This window comes from Oryzias melastigma, linkage group LG19, assembly GCF_002922805.2.
Source record: "Oryzias melastigma strain HK-1 linkage group LG19, ASM292280v2, whole genome shotgun sequence".
Classification (NCBI taxonomy): Eukaryota; Metazoa; Chordata; class Actinopteri; order Beloniformes; family Adrianichthyidae; genus Oryzias; species Oryzias melastigma.
The window spans coordinates 6481608-6504384 of record NC_050530.1 but is presented as its reverse complement, the minus strand read 5'-3'; the positions used below and the strand labels follow the sequence as shown (position 1 = coordinate 6504384).

Below are 22777 nucleotides of genomic sequence, written 5' to 3'. Positions count from 1 at the left end.
GTTGTGAACGGTTGTCTTGTTTCAATAAATAGAAACTAGAAAGTAGACAAACATTTGCATAAAACATTAAAGGCAAATTGATCTCAAATGTATAATTCCAGTCTGACTTTAAGGTGAATGTGGTTCACAGCAGGGGTCCCCAAACCACGGCCCGCGGGCCGGATCCAGCCTACCTCCACATTTGGCCCGGCCCCCCAAACACTATCAGAGACCCATTATTTTGGGCCAAATGATTAAGATCCACATAGGGAACATGCGTCAAAGTTGAGGCCCGGGGGGCGGATCTCCCCTCCCATACCCACGTAAACGAGCGGGTCCTCACGCGCTGATGTCACAACGTCAGACAGCCCCTTTCAGGAAGAGTATGCTCCGCCCCCTTGCTAACACAAACAATTTCTCCGCAAAGCTAGCAGCTCGAGCTAGCGGTAATAAGCTAGCTTCACAACATCAATATTGTACATCAATATTTTTTAAAAAATTGATTTTTTTTTCCATGGGTGAAACGCTGAGGACGGCTGTAGGACGACGTCATGAAGTGGGCGGCACCCTCAGGGAGTGAAAGGCGGTGACTTAGAAATCGGGTTACCTCCAAGTATGAAAAGGATCCGCAGAAATAACTCATATTTCATAAATAATTTGTTTTTTGGTGTTCCAAAGGTAATGTATGATCATATATATGGATATAGTTTCTCTGAAAGACTTTAAATAATGTTTAAATATGAATATTTGCTTAAAAAGATAAGATTTAACTTCATATTTAAAGAACTGGACATCAGTTATTTTAGGTAGTCTTACTAAAACAAATTATACTAGTTCTATGTTATAACAAGAGAAAACATCTTGTACTCTATATTTTTTTACTTATTTTTAAAAATACATTTTTTCCATCATGTGTCTTTCGATAACTAATAATCTAAAGTAATGTCAATTAAGCACATTATGTAATATTTTTCTATAAAGTCGTCAAAGTGTTGCCAATTTTTTCCGTCATTAAAAACTCAAATGTGTCGAGTAGCAGCCTTTAAATTGAAAAGTCAAGCCGGACTGGTTTCAAAACTGATTAAAGCATCCCAAAATGTACGTTTCAAAGTTTCCCTCTAACTATTAAAAACACCAAATGAGATGATTTCAAAAGGTGGCGCAATAATGTTTGAATATTTTGGCCGATTACTTCGATTAATAACCCAACGGCGCAATCATTAGTGGAGGATTTCTGAGAGAGGTCCGAGTGCAGTCGAGACAGAAAATATGACTGATTGAGAGCTTCCACTTCATTATCCCTCTGACAGATGAAAATGTAAGGATGATTATGTGCTAAAGAGACTGTCGGGGCTTTATTAGAAGAGCTGCTCGGGGCTCCTGGTGTATGCTTGGCAAATATTGCACAGATTTATAATCAGCGTCTTTCTGAATGTATTTAATGAAGACACAACAAAAGTTTTGGTCAACTTGAAGACTAAGTACAAATAAATTGTTGCAAAAGTAGTTAAATGTATTTGGTGGAGAAACGTGGAAAAGTGAGAGGAATAAATCCATTAAAACATGACCCAGAAGACACTCTTTAAATGTTAAATGTAAAGTAGGAAGAAATCCATTAAATAAATGTTTCTATGTGACTTTTAGAAGTTGAGCATTCTAAATAAATATTACATTTGAGTGGTTCTCGAAAAGACTTAACTCTAATATGACTCGGCAAATTCATACATAATTTCTTGAACAAAAAAACGACAAAAGGTTATGTTGAAAAAAGGAAAATGTGGTAGATGAAAAAGTATTTTCTATCCACCTTTCAGGAAGCGCTAGAAACCCTGTGGGGTGATTTGACATTTTGTCATCAGGCTGATTATGTTTCCTGCAGGCTCATCCCCCCCATATCTCCCTAAACATATGCACGCAGGCACAAACAACAGTGCTTGTTAGTGCACTGAGGCTAGAGTTTATGGGTCAGTGAGAACTGGACAACAAGGATGCGAACAAAGACTCAACGCAACAGAAAAACCTGCTGAGCGTCTGCGACGGAAAAGTATTCAACGGATGCCAACGCGGAACAGTGCATACGTTTTGGTGCGGTGTGATTACAAAAATGTTGAGATCTTTCAGGCCAAAAACTAGAATGATGATTTATAATGTCTTCAAATACACAAATGTGTGCGTAAACATTGATTGTGTGCGGTTAGTTTATTGAAATTGGAAAGAATAAAAGAAAACACTAAAGCTGGGCCCTCACAGAGAAAATGGACTTTCAGTGTTTCTACTAACATTTTTGTAGAACTTTAAATGTAAAATGATCGTTTGGAGACGGATTAGACTCTTGTTACACTTTCTTTTTTCTTTGGATTAGCAAAGATGGACAGGCGCCTCGGGCCAAACCTCTGTTAAGGTAATACACACAGTAGTATTCACACAGAAAACATGTCCAGAGTACACCCCTTACGACCCTTTTCCATCCAGTCCTTCTGCTCACCTGGCAGGTGTGGCCAAGTGGCACCTTGGGTTTTATTTGGTGTGGTGCTGGTTTGTTTCCTCTTTGTCCTCAGCAGTCTTACATGCTGGGCTTTGTTATTTTAGTTTGTGGTTGGACTGTGTTTCTTTGTTTCTTCTGACTTGCAGGATTTTGGTTCGGCAGCCATTAGCGGGGATCTGCTGTCTCAGACGTCAACATGGTTGGGTCAGCAGTCTCTCTGACTTAAGTCCTGTGTGGCCAGTGAACCAGCACACTAGTTATTTCCATTTTGCTCCTTCATTTTAGGACAGAGAGTTTTCCTTTTAAATAAACCGTGTTCCTTTTATTCCTACTGATGACCAGTTTTTATGTCATGGTCCTCTTTAGACCTGAGCCAGGTGTGCCTGTTGGCGGTGTAACACTAAGTCTTCATTCACCATCATTTACTTCCATCAATTGGAAATAAAAAGAAGCTAAACTTTGAGGATGGAAAATTGTGGAGAACATTTTCAGGATTTGTTGTAAATTGAAACAAAACAAGGGAGGTTAATTTTTATTGGAAGTCGACTGTGAAAAGTAAAAAATATCCTTTTAAAAGTGTTTTAATCTGGTAATGTTAGTTGATTGTGGCCTTCAAGTTCAAATGTATCAGTTTAGTTTGCCATTTGTACAGTAAACACAATATACCATTAAAAAAACACTGGAAGACTCACTGCAATTATGCTATTTTTTTTAAATATGTTTTAATCAGAGGAAACATTTTTGCTAAAAGAGTTTCTGATGTTTGAACTTTAGTCAAAAGTTTCCTAGGTAAACACCTAATAAGTTTAACAGCTCCACTAGCAAAGTAAATAAACGTGTTCTACTCTCAGCATCTCACCATAAAGGACAATTTGCCTCCATTTAACCTAATAATTCTCAAAAATGAAAACATCCGGTAAAAACATGCATTAATACGCCTGATAAAGACGTCGTCCTTCCCCGGGCTGGAGTACGGCTTTCTTATTTGCCAATTATGTTGTTGCTGGAATATAATGGGCTGCATTATGTTATCTGCCAGACACCATTTATAAAATGCTAAGTAACACATTTAAAAAAAAAAAAAGGAAATATCTTGTTGCTTCAACACAAGCAAACCTGTTGTACGGAGAATTAACTTCTCCAAAATAATTCTATATTATAGCACAAATTTATGAACGTAGTCACTTTACAAACTCCACTAAAGCTAATCTGCCATCAGACAGTAAACAGTCTCTGATTTTATCATCATGTAATGCATATATTTTGCGGTGATGTGTGCACTTTTTCAAATGCTTATTAAGCCTTTGAATATAATTTTAAAAAAGGCTTAATTGACTCATTCAAAGCCCTTTAATGATGAAAGACTTCGCCACCACTCTGGGGAATTCTTAATCATCAGGAGTCCTCATATTGTGATCGCCCCCACTTTCTATATAGATGGTATGTGACGGGAAATATCCACCAGCTAGAGGCTGTTAATTTACCATTTGAAAAAGAAAATTGATGCCTTGAAGAGAGAAAAAGCGGACTCAGGTAACTCAATATGCCCTGAGAGAAAAGTGCGGAGCATGAAGAGATGGTGGATGATGTTTCTCGGCGGATGACGTACTTGAAAAGCTCAAAGAAAAGCCTGAGCCTTCGGGTTCACCAAGTTAAAGCTTACCTGAAAAACGTCACAAAGAACTGGACCAGGTCCATGATGCTGTTGTGTTGGGAGAAAGCAATCTATGTGGAAAGGGAGACAAAAGTGAAAATAACATTACAGAAGCATTACATTGTCAGAGTTCCAAAGTAGAAGTTAACGACACTTCGAATATAATTTCCATTGAGAAATAATTCTGTGTTATGAAGGAACGTTTCCAGTTTTTAAGAACTCGTTAGAGGATTAATGTGATTGATGTGGCGTCCACAGGTCAAGTAAACATTAAGAACTGAGCCGTTCTGGGTTCTGAAAGGTCACAAACTTACTGGAGGCTCTGTAACTGTGAAAACAAATGTCTGTTTGAATAAAGTAAAACAAGACAAAAACCAGGTAGAACGTTTATGGTAGATACGAGAAAGTTCATTCAGTCAACTAGAAAAAAAAAATTCCTTCAAAGCTAAATTATTGTAGTCTGAATAAATATAAATAATTTGATTTTTCTTATTTTAATGCATTTATTTAGAGTTAGAATTGTAATTTGGACTATTTTTTTAAGGTTTATAGTTATTTATTAGAAATAAGTCACTTTTATTTGAATAAATCATAAATAACAAAAAAAATGATAAGATGAGCTGTTGCATTCTGGGGCAATTCACTAAAGGCCATTATTTATTTATTTTTTAGATATAAGACCCTTTTATTTTAATAAATCCTCAATAAATATAAAAAAAAATGATAAGATGAGCCGTTGCATTCTGGGGGAATTCACTAAAGGCCTTTATTTATTTATTAGATATAAGACACTTTTATTTTAATAAATCATCAATAATACAAAAAAAGATAAGATGAGCTGTTGCATTCTGGGGGAATTCGGCAAAACACATATTGCTCAAAACTATTGAGATCAAAGGCGAAGCCAATTTAAGAATGAAAATTGATCCAGGTAAATAAGACACTAATACTTGGATCCTGACACAAGCAGGATGGTACTCATTTATTTATCGGTTACAAAACTTATGTGATTAACAATATTCAATACAGAAGTAAGTAGTGAATTCACCCTTTAACAGCAATATAACACACTCTTGGACTTACTGTAACTCTTTGACTGTTCGCCCAAATAACATCATTCCAATGGATTCCATAGTTTTTACAATTGGAAGCACAAAATATACCAAAATAAAGCCAAAACTATCAAATAATTTTACAGTAAAATCATTTTACACAAATGTCCATGAACAGAACTTTGTGGGAGAAAAACGTGCTAAAAGATAGTTTTCTTGAAAAATGTATCAACTTCTCAAATCAACAGATAACGTTGAGCATTTAGTCAGTCAGTGGGATCCGACTTATTTGGCTTACTTGCCTATTAGTGCCGTGATGTCGATATGGCCGGTGAGTAATGGGTCAGAGCCACGTTTCATCTTCATTAAAGAGAAAAATTACACACGAGCCTGGCAGCTGAGTTATATAGGATATGTCACATGACTGTGAAAAGTCATTATCTGCCATATCTGCTTTGAAGCCATTTTACCCTGAAAGCATTTAGACACAAACAAAAATCCTCTGCAGCGGTACTGAGCCTATAAAAGGCAACATTTAGGGATGGGAAAAATGAACAAATTGTGCTTTTAGAGGTATCATATTGTTGATCTGAGTGCTGAATTCAAACAAGGGTTAAAGTGATGATTAGAATAAACCAACAGGTGAGGAACAGATTTTGTTAATGCTGGAATTAAACCAGGAAGCCATGAAAGAGCTGAAGCCATAGTCTCATGCACTCATGTGGGGAATTGATCCATATGTGTGCTGTGGGTTTTTGGGTTGTCTGGCCTTTAGAGGGTCATTTGGTAGGAATGGGGGGCACAGGTGAGTGTTGCAGTTCCCTTGAGGCTCGTATGGCCACCTCAAGGGACGTCATGAAAATCATTATGTGACGTGAACGTGTATTGTGAAGTATTGGAAGAAAGACTTCTTTTGTTCATCACTACCAAATCTTAGTCTTTGATTGGTCAAAGTTGGAATTTTTTTTAACTTATAACACATGTTCAAACTTGAAAACTTGATTTGCAAAGTGAAGGGATGATTTCTGGATTAATAGTAAATTGTATTCTGATGGTAATCAATGAGTATCACATTTCTGTTAAATGATGTGTGATTCATGTCACATTTTACTGAAATCATTAATTAATGTTTTCTGAGATTAACCAATAAGAACTTCATTTTGATACCTGAAAAAATCTGCACTTGATGTGATCAGAACCAACTACTGGACTTAAGTTAATGACCACTATATTTAACTAGAAAAGTTACATTAATTTCGATAATGGTAGTGTGAAAGTTTTTTGCTGAAGATGCTAAAGCTGTTTGCTAAGGATTCTTAAGTAATTTGCTGTAATTGCTAAAGGGATTTGTTAAAAAAATTAATGCCATTTGCATAATACTAAATTTGCTCAAGTATTTCAATATAAAAAACCTTATTAGAAGTCAAATTGGCCCAAAAAAAGCTAGCATGTTGCTAAAATACTGGCTAAACTCAAAGATTATACTTAAAAAGCTCAGTAGATGCCAAATTAGTTTGAGACGTTAGCATTTTCTAAAACATTAGCTCAACTCGAAAATAGCCTGAAAAGGCCTTAGTAGATGTCAAATTAGCCAAAAACGTCAGCATGTAGCTAAGCTCAAAATTAGCCTAAAAATGTTAGTAGATCGTAAATTATCAAAAAACGTCAGCATGTAGCTAAGCTCAAAATTAGCCTAAAAATGTTAGTAGATCGTAAATTAGCAAAAATGTCAGCATGTTGCTAACATATTAGCTGAGCTCAAAATTAGCCTAAAAACGTTAGTAGATGATAAATTAGCAAAAACGTTAGCATGTTGCTAAAATATCAGCTAAGCTCAAAATAAGTTTTAAAAACATCAGTAGATACCAAATTAGCTAAAAACGTTAGCATGCTGCAAAAATATTAGCTAAGATCAAAATTAGCTTTAAAAACGTCAATAAATCAAAATCGATTTAAGGGAGTCTTTTTTTTCTTTTATAATCAATGCATTTCTGTGATGAGTAAAAAATTTGTGATTTTTTTTGTTGCCTTGTATTGTGCGCAATTTATCCTTGAAATAAACCAGATAAATCAATTAATGGACGCAGAGCCCGAAAACATTCGTAGTAACTGGTGCAGCGACGTGTGAATGCGAAAGTTGTGAACGTAATTTAACAGTCAGGCTGTGCACCCCTCCCCCACCAACTACACTCTGGGGGAGGGGTTTGAGAAAAAAACTAAAATCTGTTCGACACACCTGCGTCTCACTAACTCCACCCTTACCTACACTCTAAAGGAAAACCATGTGACTAAGGCTTAAATGCTTCATGAGAAGAAGGCATTAGAAAGGTGTTAGGATCATACTATTTAGTGTAGTGATGCTCTACAATGAAAACTCCATTAGCTTCAAACTTTGGCCACCTTTGACTTCTTTTTACAAACCTTATTAGGTCGAAAATGAGAGTCAGTGATCTGAGAAGAGATGCCTGCTGACATGGCTAACGCGACTCAAAAAGCTCTGATGCTTTGCTGGCTTTTTAATAAATGGCACTGTTCTATTTTCTCTCTACAGACCAGTTTTTTCACATGATATGAGCTCAAAGGAAATGTGTGGGGTTAATCTAATTTCCATTCATCCATCAACGGCGTCGTTTTGAGAGCGTTCCTCTGCTGGAACTAGACTGTTGTTGCCCAAAGCAGAGCCTCGGATCGCAATTACACCAACAGATGATGATGTCACATAAAAGATCCTACCTTCAGATAGCTTTTTTACCATCTTAATACACATTTAAATTCCTATTTCTGTGCTGGAGCTTTAAATGTAAAGGCTTGTGAGTGCATTCTCAAGTTCGGCATTATCTCATCTGATCTCTCAGCTTAACATAATGAAGGCCAGTAAGGAAGGGAGACTATCCTGTTACAGGAGCGATCTGCTTTTACAGCTCAGGCTCAGTCCATAATAAGTAAGTGACTGTTGGATGGAAATCTAATAGAGAACTATTACTGGGCCACCACCGCAGATGGACTAACCCTCCCAAGATGTTATTACCCCAAGGTGCCTCCCCCCATCTAGCATGTAAAATAATGGGACAAAATGGGAAAATCAATACCTGGGGTGTGGCCTGATTGGCAAAATGGATGCTATTATTAGGAAACACCTATTTCTTTTCTTTTTTTAGAATCATATTTCTCAGGGAAAGTGTTTATTTTGTGTAAACCCCATAAATACCTTAAAGTTGTTCCTAAAATGAAACTTTCTGTTTACATTTTACTTGATCTAAATTGAGTGGGTGGAGCTTATTGGCTGAACGCGCTTCAGAGCAAGACGTAACACAATCCTGTGCATTATGCTGCTCAGACATGAGGTTTTTAAATATATATTTCCACCCAAGGTTTTTAAAGTGTCCCATTACTTTCCAGTTAACGCAGCTGTTGCTAGGCAACCAAGTAGCCTCAAAAGAGAGACACCTCCAGCTAAGTTTTGATGCCTTTTGTCATGACATGTTGCACTAAAAACCACTTTAGGGAAGTTTTATCTTAAAATTTTCTTTCATTTGTTGGAATGTAATAAGTCTCAAAGTGGTGTGTTGTTATTTGGAGAACTTTTCTATTTCAACTTTTAGAGAGCTAGAAAGCCCAGATGCACCTAAACGTACCAGAAATAATGAAAACTCTCAACCCCAAATTCCCTGCCACTAACAGCTTCAGATAATTAAGTTGATTATTTCTGTCTCATTTGTTAAATTGGATTTTTTTCCCGCCACACATCTACTTTTGGGACTCCAATAATGTTCATTGTAGTCAAATTGTTGAAAATCTTCAACAAAAAAAGGTCAAGTCTTTTTGATAATGTTGAACTCCAAACCAACACTTATCCTGAACGAGGACAGCATTAACATAATGGATTATCAGTTCACTGTGTTATATGCTGATGGAAGTCCTTACCTGGATCTTGATAGGCCAGGAGAAGTTGCTGACGTATACGTAGAAGGTGATGTTGGGGTTGCTTCTGAAGGTGAATTTCTCACAGGAGAAACTGTCTCTGTACTCCTTTATGTTGGTTTTGGACACAATGTGCACCTCCTCACCAGAGATGGTTCCAGCTGTTGGAGAGAAAACATTTAATACTTTTTTATTATGACGCTGATTGGCAGGAAAAACATCCAAACATGCAGACAGAGCTGGTGTAAATCTGTGACCTCGTTTCCACTGGTCTGGTCCAGTTCATTCTGGCGAGCTTTTCTACTCATTTTTTACTCACTTAAGCCTTGCTTTCACTGAAGTGTTTGTTTTCACAATGGCCGCTAGCTTGTAGTGCGAAAAGTGGAAAAGCAACAACAATGGAGGTCATCCAGCAGCTCGTCTTTTTTTTGCTGTACTTTTTGTACATTCCGATGAATCCACTAGCAGACAACTAGGATCCAAGTACCGGTACGTCTGGATAGCTTCAATACTGCTCGCCATTTTAGTTGAACCGGTAATGTTAGGTTGGGGTTGTTAAAGCTAACGGGAGATGATGGATGATGGGAAATAGAAGCAGGCTGAACTACAGCTGCTCTGCAGAAACTATGTCCTAGAAAATGACATATTTTTGGTTGAAAACGGTCGAATCATAATTAAAAGTCTGGTCGAGGGGTCTTTAGATGTAGTTAAAAACATGAGAAATACAGCTTAAAAAAATGGTTATAGTTGAAAATCCAACTGTAAAACCATAAAACCTGTTGTGGTTTACTTCTGCTCACTAAATGTGAATATTGTCGTTTCAGAGTCACTGATACGACAGCATTAGTCCTTAATATCTGGCCACGGGACAGGTCTGTTTTTGGACTGAAGTGATTTGAAATGGGCTGTTTTCAATCAGTCCTAATGTAGCGGCTCGTCTCTCATTCTCCCTCAGTCGGTGGGTTTGCAGCATTGGCATTCCGAGCCACGGCTCTGAAACAAAAGCGGTGAAAATGACAGCTTGAGCGCGGCTACGTGCGCACGTTTATCTTAATTGAAATCACCCCTCTCTCTCTGCGGCACCTTAAGGCGCTCCGTGCTCTTGTCGATTGTGAAGAAGCTCCCCGCTCCTTCTGAGACACAATATCTTTGTGGAGAAAAGGGGGCCCGACTTCAAATATTAATGAAGGCGCCGTGCTGAAAAGGTTAGGGGGGCTGGAGAGGAGCGCGTGAGGTTAACGTGTTTTAGTGGCGGGAAAATGTCAGTGTTGTGGGGACGGAGTGAAGAGCCAGCTGACTGGAGTGGAAGGGAGGACAGAAGATAAACAGTGGCACTAGATGACTGCAGTGTCCTTGGGTGTCTTCCCTCAGGGAACCTATAATATCCACTCAACAGTGACACACTATAAAGAGGTGCAGCATTGCTCCTGTCGCCTCCAAGATCAACTATCTAAATGAGTGCATAACATTCAAAGAAAGTCCTCCATAATGAAAACCTAATCTCTAAAAGACTAATCTGAACTGTCAGGGTTTAAACAATATTATTTTATAGATTATAATTAAGTTTTTCTTTAAGTAATGGATGAGGCTCAAGTGGGAATTTGACTTTTTTTTCATTTTTGAACGTAACTTCATCAATAAATGAGGGGCTTCTGTAATAAGGACAATTAAACTACATACGCAGGAGTGCTGCAATCTCTAGAAGCAAAGGAGTGGCGGTGGCGTACCTGTCGACCCCACTGACCATGTGATGTTGAGGTTGAAGTTGTTGGACGCGTTGATGGACATGTCCAAGTTCTTGTTTGCCTTCAGAACACAAATACACAGCAAGGTCAGTGTGGGGGAGACAAAAGAAATCAGATTACATCACAGAAAATAAGATAACATGTAAGGATGTATTCAAAAGGAACCAATCAGGGATTACTCAGCCGAGCTGTTAATAGAGGTTACCTGTTCAGGTGAGGCCATGAAATTGATAGCAGTGTAGTGATTATCATCTTCTTGGATGAGGCTGAATGTGAACTGGTAGTCGATCAACAAATTGTCTGGAAGAAGAATATAACAGAACATTTTCTGTTAAATAAATATTTTTACTAGCCATAATATATTCACAATATTTTCATTCAATGTTCATTTTTTAGTTGGGAAAAAAATGAATCAAAGTTTCCCAACATTAAAAACTCTTAGGATTCATGTTTTATGATTTGAAGCGACTGCGTGAGATCTTTTATTTATAAACAGACAAAAGACAACCGAAGATTTGAGGCTTTTTATGGTCCAGAAATTAAATTCATTTGCATATTATATAAAACTCATTTTTGTTGGATTGGGAATCTCGTTTTTATGGAGGGAGATCAAATCATTTGAAAATTTCCCTTTTATAATCTATGACTCCTCTAAAAGTTTAAAAAGGATCCTGTTGAGAACAGGCACAGCACTGGAGGTATTAATGGCACACAACTGCAGCGGGGGAGACATTAGTGAGCTGGAAATTACCAGGAATGGGGAGAGCTCACAAGTTCACACTGTGATGAGGCTTTCTAACGTCACCATAAGAGCTTTCTTTAAAGCGCCGCTCGATGGCCTTTCCGGCTGTGGGGACTGTCATTTTTACAATGCCGCGTAACAAAGCTGAAGAAGTTTTAGTGATGTCCAGAGGTTAAAATGAGCTTTTTTTTCTCCCTCATTGAGCTGTCTGTTAGGCTCTGGCATTTCAAAAGGGAACAAAACCTTGGCAAGGCCTCTGTTGTCAGAGCTGAAAGGCAGATAACAAATCGCTAAGTACTGTAACACCACCAAGGACGCCACACTTTATCAGGAAAGCACCAGAATGTACAGTACACTCCAGAACAGAGGCACACTTCTACTACCACTTGGCCTGTCAGCTTTATACGTTTTCCATTTACTTTACAAGTCAAACTATCATTTAGTCAACTTTCAACACGAATTAATGAGTAGGTGCGTGATCGAGTGAGGAGACAAGTGGAGGATTTTCACTCCTCCGTCTCCTTGATTAGCTCAATCACTCATTCCCTCTGATGCACTTGACATTTTCGCGACAAGTCATTCCGTCACTGAACAAGCGCCCCTGGTGCCAAAGTGCTAAGATGCTCCATCTGCCCTGAGCGGAGCAGCGAAAGGGGAGAAGTGGAACAGAGGAGGGAAAGTCGACCAAAAAGGATCGTAGGCATCTGGATCTGAGCGTGTGTTCATATGAGGTGTCACTTTATGGAAAGAAAAAAAAAAGTAAAAGCTGTCCAGTACAGAATTACTCACAGTAACAGGTTCCTCTCAGCGGATTGCCAAGGTAACGGTTCTCTGAGTCACATCTGCAGTGAAGAAGACAGAACAAGATAAGGATGAGTGCTAACAAACGGCAAAACGCCTGCTGCGAACACGGAGTGCCAGCACATTAGCTCCAGCTGCTGCTGTCACACGCAGGAAATCACACTTTGTCAAAGTAAATTAGATTTTTACCAAACTTTTGAGTATTAGAGCAGCAAAGTGCCTTTAAATAAACTCTGTTGAATGAACACAGAGAACGGTGTGTGACATTCGAGTGCAAAAAGCCACAGAACTCTTAAATAATGTCATTGTGAATTCACAGGTTTTCACCCATTTCTGGGGGTTGGAATTATCTGAACCGACTTCCTGTTCTTGAGCTTTCATTTGTATAAAGGCTGGGAAGTGCAACTCAACCAAAGTGGCTATTATTTGTCTAACACTTGCAAGTTGCTTTGAATATCTGTAGTATCAATAATTTTCAATTCAATTCAGATTTTTTTTTTAAGTCTCTCAATCCACTCAATTCATTTTGATTCAATTCAATTATGAGTTTACACGGTTTACACATTTATTTAGAAATATGTTAATATTCTATTATATGTTTTGAATGTGTTTATATTAAACTGATACAGTTCACATACTGTAAAATGTATTAGTGAAATAATGAGACTGCTAACAAAAATGTTAATAGTAAACATTGTTCTGCCTCTCCTGGAGGGCATTTCAGTTTGGCCACTAGGTGGCGATCACACTGAAGCAGTACACTTTTTTCAAGAAGAAGAAGTAAAGAATGAGCAAAACCTTTGTTTTAGACCACAAATGTTTACTTTAAAAAATATTTCCTTAAAAGAGTTTGAAAAATTTATCCATGTGAGTTTATAAAGATGTTCGTTTAGTCGGCAATGTATGCTTACGTCAACCGAACATTAGCGTAAGCTGTTCTATGGGAAATTCCATTAAACGTTAGCACCAAGCTAGCAGACTTTAGCTTTAGGTGCTAAATCAATCTATATTTTTATGAATCGATTATTGATCTATTAAGCTTAAATTGATTCTAATCGATTCATTGATTTTATCAACCCAGCCATACTGCTAAATGTTAAAACATGTATTTATTGTGTGAAAATGTGATAATGTCCTATAATATGTTTGGCAAAATAGTGGACGGTGCTCCTAAAATTGCTGCGTTTCCACACAAATACATAAGAAAATAAAACAGTTTCTAGCTCCGACAGTAAGTTTAGGTGATGGAGTCTTTGAATTTTATATTTTGACTGATTTATTAAAGATTACTTGGTTACTTCCTACCTAATACAACTCCTTGCTTGGATGCATTTAGTAGTCAGGAAGAGATTAATGGCTGATAGCAGTTCAGCAGACTTCAGTGAGTCTTTCTAGGACATAAGGTGGTCAGGACACTCTTGTAGGAGCCTGAGGGCCGACAGACTGACAGGACTGAGATTTTTTCTTCTTACTGTATATTTGGTCCTATAGTATCCCATACTTTAGGAGTTAGTCCCAACTACCCTTATGGGTGTTGATGTTGGCTGTTTGTGGGCAAAAAATGGGCAAACCCCCCAAAAAGACAATCGTCAAGAACATGTTAAAAACACAGAAAAATGATTTTGATTGGAGTGATTCTTTAAAATGTGGTCGCTCCTCTTTGTGACCCGGAAATCCTAAAAACCTTCAGAAACCCCACATATGGGTGCATGTGACAACGGATCTTATTAAATCCAACTTGTTTTTTCTACATAAAAATGTCCAAGATTTGGAAAATAATTTACCTAAAACTGTCTCGTTTATTATCTAAAAATGTTAAGACGTCATTAAGAGGTTGGTTACACTGGTAGTGATGGAAAAGCATAAAAGATGCAAAAAAAGCAAATAAATAATCTTGGTTTTAAGGTCTTTTTTGGTTTTGTATCCAGAAGCAGTAGTAATTTAGTCAAAAACTAAAATAAAAAAGGTTTTCACATGAAGGGATGCCAAGTAAAATAGCTGGTTAGCATTTGCGGAGCGCCATCAACTGTTGTGAGAAGTGTGATTTAGCAGCCTGGTGGTTTCCAAAGCTTTGTAACGAGAAGGAGCATAAGGTCTTCTCCGCTGGACTGCACTGTCCTCTCATCTTTTCCGTGCATCTCTTCACGCCCACTCAATCTTTGACACTCCAAACTTTCTCCCCCCTCTGTGGCGTTTGTACTTATGAGCTCAGTAAGAAAAAAAATTAAAAAATAATATTCACACATGAGTCTAAAGGAGTGAGAAACACCCAGACGGTTCCTAAATTACTAATCTGTCATCACACTCGAGGTTTAGGTAATATTAGACGACCAATTAAATTTGTTAGAGTGTGAATATCGCAGGCGGTGTCAAAAAGTCAGAGGACAGCAAAAATATTACAAAATAAAACACTGAGGGGGAGGTGGGTGTTTATGAGAAAAAAAAAGAAGTTTTTGTAAATTTGCAAAGACAGATGGAATCTTTTAATAGCGGATTACGCACAAATAGAAACACACAAAACCTGATCAAAATAATAAATGTTTTTATGCAGATCGGTGTTCTCACCTTATGTCAATAATTAGCTGAAGCCACAGAGTCGCAGGGAAAATTACAAAAGAGGCTCTGCTCCAAATTATTATTATTACTTTTTTTTTTATACCAGCAAATCCTGGCGGTGGGGAGGAGCCAGCCAAAACGAGCGATGACAGGGCGGAGGACAAATGCGGCCACAGGCTCCTGCGAAGTGTCGCTCCGGCTCCTTCAGGATTTCAGCTGCCTGGCATTTGTGAAGGGGAAAACACACACCCCCACGTTTGGTTCCTCTCTATCTTAATTCAATCGTCTAAACTACAGGTAATCCCACATTACTGTATCTTAATTTGATCTGCAGCTTGAATTTTTGTTTCTCTGGTGGAAATACGCCGCAGACCGGTATAGAATCAGACTAAAACGAACATAAACGTGTCAACAGTTCATCCAAATTCATCTGAGAAATGTGCTCTTCGGTTCTCATTAGACTGATCACTATGAGGCAGAAAAAGACAACATGAATTTCTTTTTCCCTCCTCCCCAAAAAAAAAACAATTATCATGCACCGATGCACATTTCAATTCATTAGTGCAACTATTACTCGGAGGTCTAACAGCAACTGTGTGTGCAGAGTGAGCCTGAGTAATTCAGACAATCTGTGAGTCGTACTGGAGCTGGAGTGTACACATCCTCCCTTCAACTGCTTGATTGTGGCCCTGATAATCTGGCACAAAACTGCACAATAAATCGCAAATTTATAGTTATCGCAAAAATCCGCCTGTGATACGCACATCGTAAAGACAGCATAAAGTAAAAGAAATAACTCCGTTAAATGTTTACACACATGATTAAACAAGTGATCTCATGGCAGCTTAAAGTATTTAACAAATTCAATAGAATCATTTACAAATTTGACCGATTAGATTTTTTGTGTGGGGTAAGATAGCTGCCAATAAGAAACATATTAAATCTTAAATTTTCGACAGTTATGGCTATCAAGATCCTTTTCCCGGTAGGGCATCGATAACATTCTTTAAAACTTCCATTTTATTTTAGTTAAATGAATAAACGTTAACAGACATGCGCAGTTTGATCTATCGATGTTCCAGCACTCGGTGCATCAGCCTGTGACGGAGAGTGACGGACAGTGATGTATTTCTGACAGTTTGTAAAAAGAAAAAAGTCACATTCCAAACAAAGAAAAGTCGTATTCAAGAGACACGCTAAGCATGAAACTAAACGTCATATTCATATTTTTTTCTGCAACTTTGTCTTTCTGAATAAAACTTTTTATGAATACATTTCTTTTAGACAGCGATCTAACCCCATAATTTTGACCAATTGAATGATAGATGACCGCCTTCTATGTAGACTAGAGGTGTCAAACTCAAAGCCTCCAGGGTCGACCTCCTGCTAGATTTCCAGAAATGCTGTCTCATCTGCTCCTGATTACCTGGATCAGGTGTTTTTAGCTAATAAGGAGCTTCAACATCATGTTGGTTGGAAAACATGTAGGACAACCGCTTGACACCCCTGATGTATACCAGGGTCATTTGGACTGACGTCTAAAGACCCACTCCAAGAAAAATCCTATTTTTGGTGTTTTTAACATGCTCTTGTGGACATATATGAAGAACATTACATTTAAAATGGCATTTATGAGTATTTCTTCATTCAAATCACAATGAATCCGGAGCAGACAAAAAGATGTAATTGGAAAAACCTTGTAGCAGTGACGTAGTAGAAATCGGCAGGGCCACAAACTTTCTGCTCTCCTCTACTCTGATTCACTTGCAGACAAATAGATCCATGAACATCTTCGTTTTCCTCGTCTAAGCTAGTATCTGGCTTAATCTGTACGGCTGGACAGCTTCAATATTGCTCGATATTTTTGGTGCGCCGGTAATGTTAGCTTATGGTGGGAGGGACTGTAAGATAATAGGAGAGAATGTAAACAGATGGATGATGGGAAATGGGGCAGCTTACTAAGCATCAACAGTCCCGCTCACAATTTAGAGGTATATCTCTAGTGAGCTCTTGCTGCTCTGCAGAAACTAAGTCCTAGAACAGGGGTCCCCAAACTTTTTCTTGGGGGCCGGGTTGGTTTGCAGGCCAACAGCAAAAGTGCACCAATCACAGACTAAACGTAAAGATTTGCGGTTTTTCAGAAAGCCACATATAGCCAAATTTTAAGTAATTAATTTCTGTAATTTTTACAGAAAGAAATTATACTAAAACATTGTAAAAACTAGATATATAGAGCATCACCTGTGTTAGATTTATAGCTGAAGATGCTTAAATTAATAGCTAAAAAGTATGAAGTTTATAGTTGAAAACCCTGATGCTAATAGCTAGCTAAAATATTAGCAAAGTGCCAAATTAGCCGAAAAAAACCTGACAAAATCTGAAATTAACAGAAACAGCTAGCATGTAGCTGAATTATTAGCTAAACTCCAAAATAGCTTAAAAATCAGTGAAAAGCTTAATTTAGCCAAAACAGCTAGCATGCAGCTGAAATATTAGCTGAATGCCAATTTAACCAAAAAAATTTGAAAAATAACTAATTTAGCCAAAACAGCTAACATGTAGCTGAAATGTTAACTCAATGTCAAGTTAGCCTGAAAACTGGAAAAAATGTCTAATTTAGTCAAAATAGCTAGCATAAAGCTAGAATATTAGCTAAAGTCCAAATTAGCCCAAAAAACTGAAAAAAGACTTAATTAGCTAAAACAGCTAGCATGTAGCTGAAATATTAGCTGAATGCCAATTTAACCAAAGAAAATGAAAAATAACTAATTTAGCCAAAACAGCTAACATGTAGCTGAAATGTTAGCTAAATGCCCAGTTAGCCTAAAAAACTGGAAAAATGTCTAATTTAACCAAAACAGTTTGGGGCTCCGGGCAAAATGTGGAGGAGGGCCGGATGCGGCCCGCGGGCCGTAGTTTGGGGACCCCTGTCCTAGAAGGCCAGACATGTTTTTTGATTTTGGATAAAACAGTTCAATCATAATTAAAAAATAACAGGGAACTCTTTAAAGTGGATCAAAAGATGATCAGAGTGGGACTTTAAGTTGCATTGACTTATTTACCGGTAAGTAAAACTGTCATAGTGAAATAGAAAGGATCCATTAGTCATTTTTTAGTTTTGCTATTTGTTGATGCATCGCCTGTCATATCATCATCGCAGGTTTCCCTTACATCCTCCATCCCTACCTAAAACTATTTGTGCAGGATGGAAATATAATCCATCGGACAAATGAGCGGGTTTTTCTGCAGGAGGGAGAAACTTGGCTGGCCGATCAATTCCGACATGGACTCCAGGAATGAATAACCCGCGTCCGTTGGAGCTTTCCATCAGCGCGCAGATCCCAATTTGACATTCTGTCACTTATGCAAATCCTCCACATTTACCCCCCACATCTGACGGAAAAGCACTGATGATTCTAGAGAGCTCACTTTTTGCCAGTCTAGCTTTCATCCCATTGATTTGTATTATTTCCTGACAGCTTCTTTTCCCCAGATCACATTCAGGAATCGGCTTCTTCGCATGTCCATGTAACGACCGCGTGTTACATCAGGCAGATGCTCGCACAAGTCTGAGGCAGCTGTGTGGACTGCAGGTTTCTTGAGTTATAATCTCTTCTTATAAACTTTGCCTCGGTTTAATCAGCATCATAAAATCTAATTAAATCCACAATTATTCTCACAATTGTCACTGAATTAAAACAATTGTAAATATTAAAAAAAAAGGAAAAGTAGAACGAACAGACTGAAATAAAGCATGTCTGCTGTATGGAGAGGGTGAATGGATAACTCGGTCACACAGATCAGAACAGGGAAAAGCGCTGCGTTTGTGTGTGGGTGTGTGGGAATGTGTGCTAATGTTTGCCGGTGACCCTCCATCACTCCCGCTGCATTATAGCTATTAAAAACAGAATCCACTCCGCGTACAACCCAGAGGAGACGGCGGAGAGGAAATGGTCCTCCTACACAGCAGGAATGCAGAGTCAGCAGAAACCGGACAGGAAGTGCTCTTTCAGCTTAAAGGTCCAGACTGATTTATTTTTTTTTTAAGCCTTAGTTGCATGCACCCGTACACACATGGGTTTTTGGGTTGTCTGTAGGGGGAGGGGCTTAAGGGGTACACAGGTGGTTTTTTTTTTTTTGTACGTTAATGTTAGAGTGGGTTTTTGAGTTGCTATACGATGGTAAGGGATGATGGGAAATGGGCTGAGGCTAACTCCAGAACTAAGAGGCAAATTTCTAAAAAAATTTCTGACTTATCCCTCCTTAAGTGTTCTCTGAAACTTGTTGCCCACAGAAAAACAATGGCATAAACATTATACTTTGAGTTCACTGAGCGAGCGGTCTTTGGTGTTCCGTGCGGTTAACCCTACACATGTTTGCCCTCTTTTCTTATGCCTACCCATAAAAGCAGTTGTGACTAAAGTCTAAACCAGGTGTCCAAATCAAGGCCTCGAGGGCCGACTTCCTGCTGGTTTTCTAGAAATTCTCTCTTATCTGATGCAGATTACCTGATCAGGTGAGCTAATCTGATACGGAGCTCCAATGGCTGGTTGGTTGGAAAACATGGAGGACACTGGCCCTAAAGCCTGGATTTGGACACCCCTAGTCTAAACAATCCCATCATAATCCAAAGTTAATATTCCAGAAAGAAAAAATGTCCAGTTTTGCTGTATCCTGGATTTATAATGTAACATTGATTTAAAAAAAAAACTCCTTCATATTAACGAGCCTTAATAAAATATATTCAATTTTCAAGGAAGCCGTGACACCAATCTTCAGTCCAATTAGAACAAATGACGAGCAAGACTTGATCTGCACCTCTCCACAGTCTGCAGGACAAGCTTTAAATTCAAAGCAGCAAAAACAGCCTTGTTTGGTATTTATGGGGATTAATCAGAGTTATGTTAAACTCTCAGAAGTTCCATTAACTAGGAGGTAAAATATTTAATGTAATTAGATTAAACGAAATGTGTCCGTGCTCAAAAGCACTTTTTTGACCTGGAGATGCACTATACATAACAAAAATAACCTTTTTGACCAATGTTTCTTACTCAGCAGTTAAGTGGTCATCTTAAATATTCTACAAGAACATGTGACTGGAAAGAAAAGGACACTAATGCTTTGCAAAAACCATGCTAGCAGGACTGCTTCTGTTTTGTGTGGATGCTAGCGTTGGTGTGCGAGCACGCTGCGGATGTACTCACAGCTGGCACTGGTCGCCTTTGATCCCCTTCGTGGTGCAGAAACATTTGCCAGTTAACACCTGGCACACGCTCGCGTGACCATTGCACTTACAAGCTGGAAGAGGAGAGAAGCCCAGAATCAGACGAGCGCACACGGAAACAACGGCGTTATTGATTAGAAACACGCGCGGCCAAACATGCTGGCGCGCGATCCGTTCGTCATTACAGTCGAAACATTTGGAGCTGACAACCACCTGAGGGCACAATAAAACCTACAATTCCCCAAATCTGTGCTGCGACAATTGTTTTTACACTTTAAGCACTTGCTCTGCCGTTTCCCTCCGTGTTTTGTTTGTACGTGCGGCAGAAGACGTCTCTGTGGATTACCTGAACAGAGAGGAAATTGATATTGATCCCAGAAGGAGGCAAAAAAAGGAGAAAACTGTGTTTCCAAAAAACCTTAGACTTCTGATCCACAAAAAATGGCAAAACTCCCAACTTTGTGTGTATAAAAAGCAGATAAACAAACACAGTAAGAAATGTTCTCTCCCTGTAAATGATAGCGTTAATGTCAATCCTTTGTGGTTTAAGTTTAGATTTCCCCATCCAGGTCTAAAATCATCAAAGGCTTATTTACAGGTGATTAAGCCTATAGCTTCAAATTACATGTTAAAGCTCCGTTCTGTGCATTAACATGATTAATAACTAGATTCAGCTCCTGAATCTGCATTTGCTTCAAACAGATCTCCACGTGTCATTTATCAGGAAGGCTTTTGTTGCATCGTAATGAAAGGCTGCAGGTAAAGTCGGCCGACCTATAATACTGTTTAGATTGGAATTCTATAGAATTTTAAAATAAATCTGACCGTCATCAGACATCAATACTGTAATTTGATCAAAAGTCCGCTTCCTGCTGTTGTTGCAGCCATTCTATACAAAAGGTTTAGTAGAAATTATGCAAATTTTCCTTTGACCTGTAATTCACACAATGACCTACTGTACAAATGTAATAATGTCCTTTTTTATGTCCAATTTGCTAATGTATTTTACAGTTTATTAAAATGTAAAACAATATTAGGAATGAGTCGATATCTTTTATCCGATAGCGAATATTTGCTGATAACGGTGTTACAGACACTTAAATATCGTATCCAATAGTCAGTTTTGGCTCTTTAGCGTTAATGAAAGATACTAACAATTGAATAGATTCGATTTTTAGGTTTTGTCATTTCAATTTTTAACATGTCAAACAACGAAGCAAAAACTTTGTTTTGTTTTCAGAAATTCTGTAGAAATGTTTTTTTAATGTGCATTTTAATTTATAGTTGGTTTAAAAAAAAGTCCTCAAATGTTTTATTGTGTTATATTACATAAAAGTGATTCAAGGTTTGAATAAATGCAGTTTAAAATTAATGAAAATGATTTAGTTTTGTGCCTCACATCTTAGAGGTGTTTTAATAGATTTTACTAAAATGTGAGATTAAAATGTAAAAAAAAAAATCCTAATGATAAAAACATCACGTTTGGCCTTTTTTGATTTTTTCTGTTCAAGGTGCTAAATTAAGTTTTGGATTTATTTTTACATAGTGAATTATTAATACACAGCGTGAAGGAGTTAACTATATGGTCACTTAAAACGGCCAAAAAAATTTAATGTATTACAATAAATAAAATTTTTATCATTGGTAATATTATCATATGAGGAGATACAGTTTTGGTTATATGCAGCCAACCAGTTGAAGGTTGTGTTTAAATTTCTTCAATTTCACAAACACATTTTAAATTAATTTCACTTAAAAAAGAACAAGCTAAACAATAAAGTCAAAAAGAAGACTTCAGTGTAAACAAATGTGGAGGAGCAAAGTAGTCTTCCTCATCAGCTCTAAGGCTTTATGATAATGAATTTAATCTTTTTCTGCAGAGAGCATAACAATCACCCCCAAAAGATCAGGCCTTCCAGAAAACCAAACAACTGAAAGTATCGCATTCATATTTAATATTCCCAGACAGAGCGTGGGACGTTTGAGGGCTTCACTAACTTTTAGGACTTGTGATGTCTACACTCACCTTGGCATTTGCCGCCGTTAGTGGGATCTCCATGGTAACCGGGCATGCACGTCTCACAGTGGGGGCCAGTGGTCAGGTTGCGGCACTGCTCGCACATGCTGCCGTTCACGCACGTGCTGTGGCCGTTACACTGGCACGCTGAGGAAGAGACGAGCAGAGTCAGAGTCTGGAGGCGCTTCCTTCAGTCCCGTCGATGCGTGAGGACGACGACGCGGCAGAAAAAAAAAAATTCCAGGATTTTTGATGCTTGGATTCGCCCTGCAGGACTGTGATGGAGGCGTGCACGCATGAATGCAGTGATGGTACACCTACAGCTGCTGTGATTGCTTCCCAGAAAAGGCAGAGATCCATTAGAGCTGTAAGCAGCTTGCCACAGCCATGTCACATTCATTATTTTTTAATTAGTCCTGCCTTACATTTATGACAGCGGCTTCTAATGAAACACAAGTAAACAAGCATCCAGACAAAAGTTTGGGCGATTTCGCTTTACTTTTATTGTTTTGGCCAAAATAAATGTAGTGCATGGCACCTTTAGGGTTTGATATAAACTTCCAACATTTATCTAGAATCAAAATTGTTTAATTTAAAGACC

The 22777-nt window shown here is 38.1% G+C and overlaps 1 protein-coding gene across 1 annotated transcript in view; it reads right to left on the bottom strand.

Moving 5' to 3' along the window:
• atrnl1b (attractin-like 1b) overlaps positions 1–22777 on the bottom strand; it is a 71822-nt gene that overhangs the window by 24658 nt on the left and 24387 nt on the right. Inside the window, exons 19-25 of the mRNA XM_024284499.2 lie at positions 22186–22323; positions 20140–20233; positions 12368–12420; positions 11042–11136; positions 10819–10897; positions 9095–9252; positions 4128–4189 (exon numbers count right to left, since the gene is read on the bottom strand). Coding sequence (XP_024140267.1) covers positions 4128–4189; positions 9095–9252; positions 10819–10897; positions 11042–11136; positions 12368–12420; positions 20140–20233; positions 22186–22323 — 679 coding nt within the window. The remainder of the gene's footprint in view (positions 1–4127; positions 4190–9094; positions 9253–10818; positions 10898–11041; positions 11137–12367; positions 12421–20139; positions 20234–22185; positions 22324–22777) is intronic.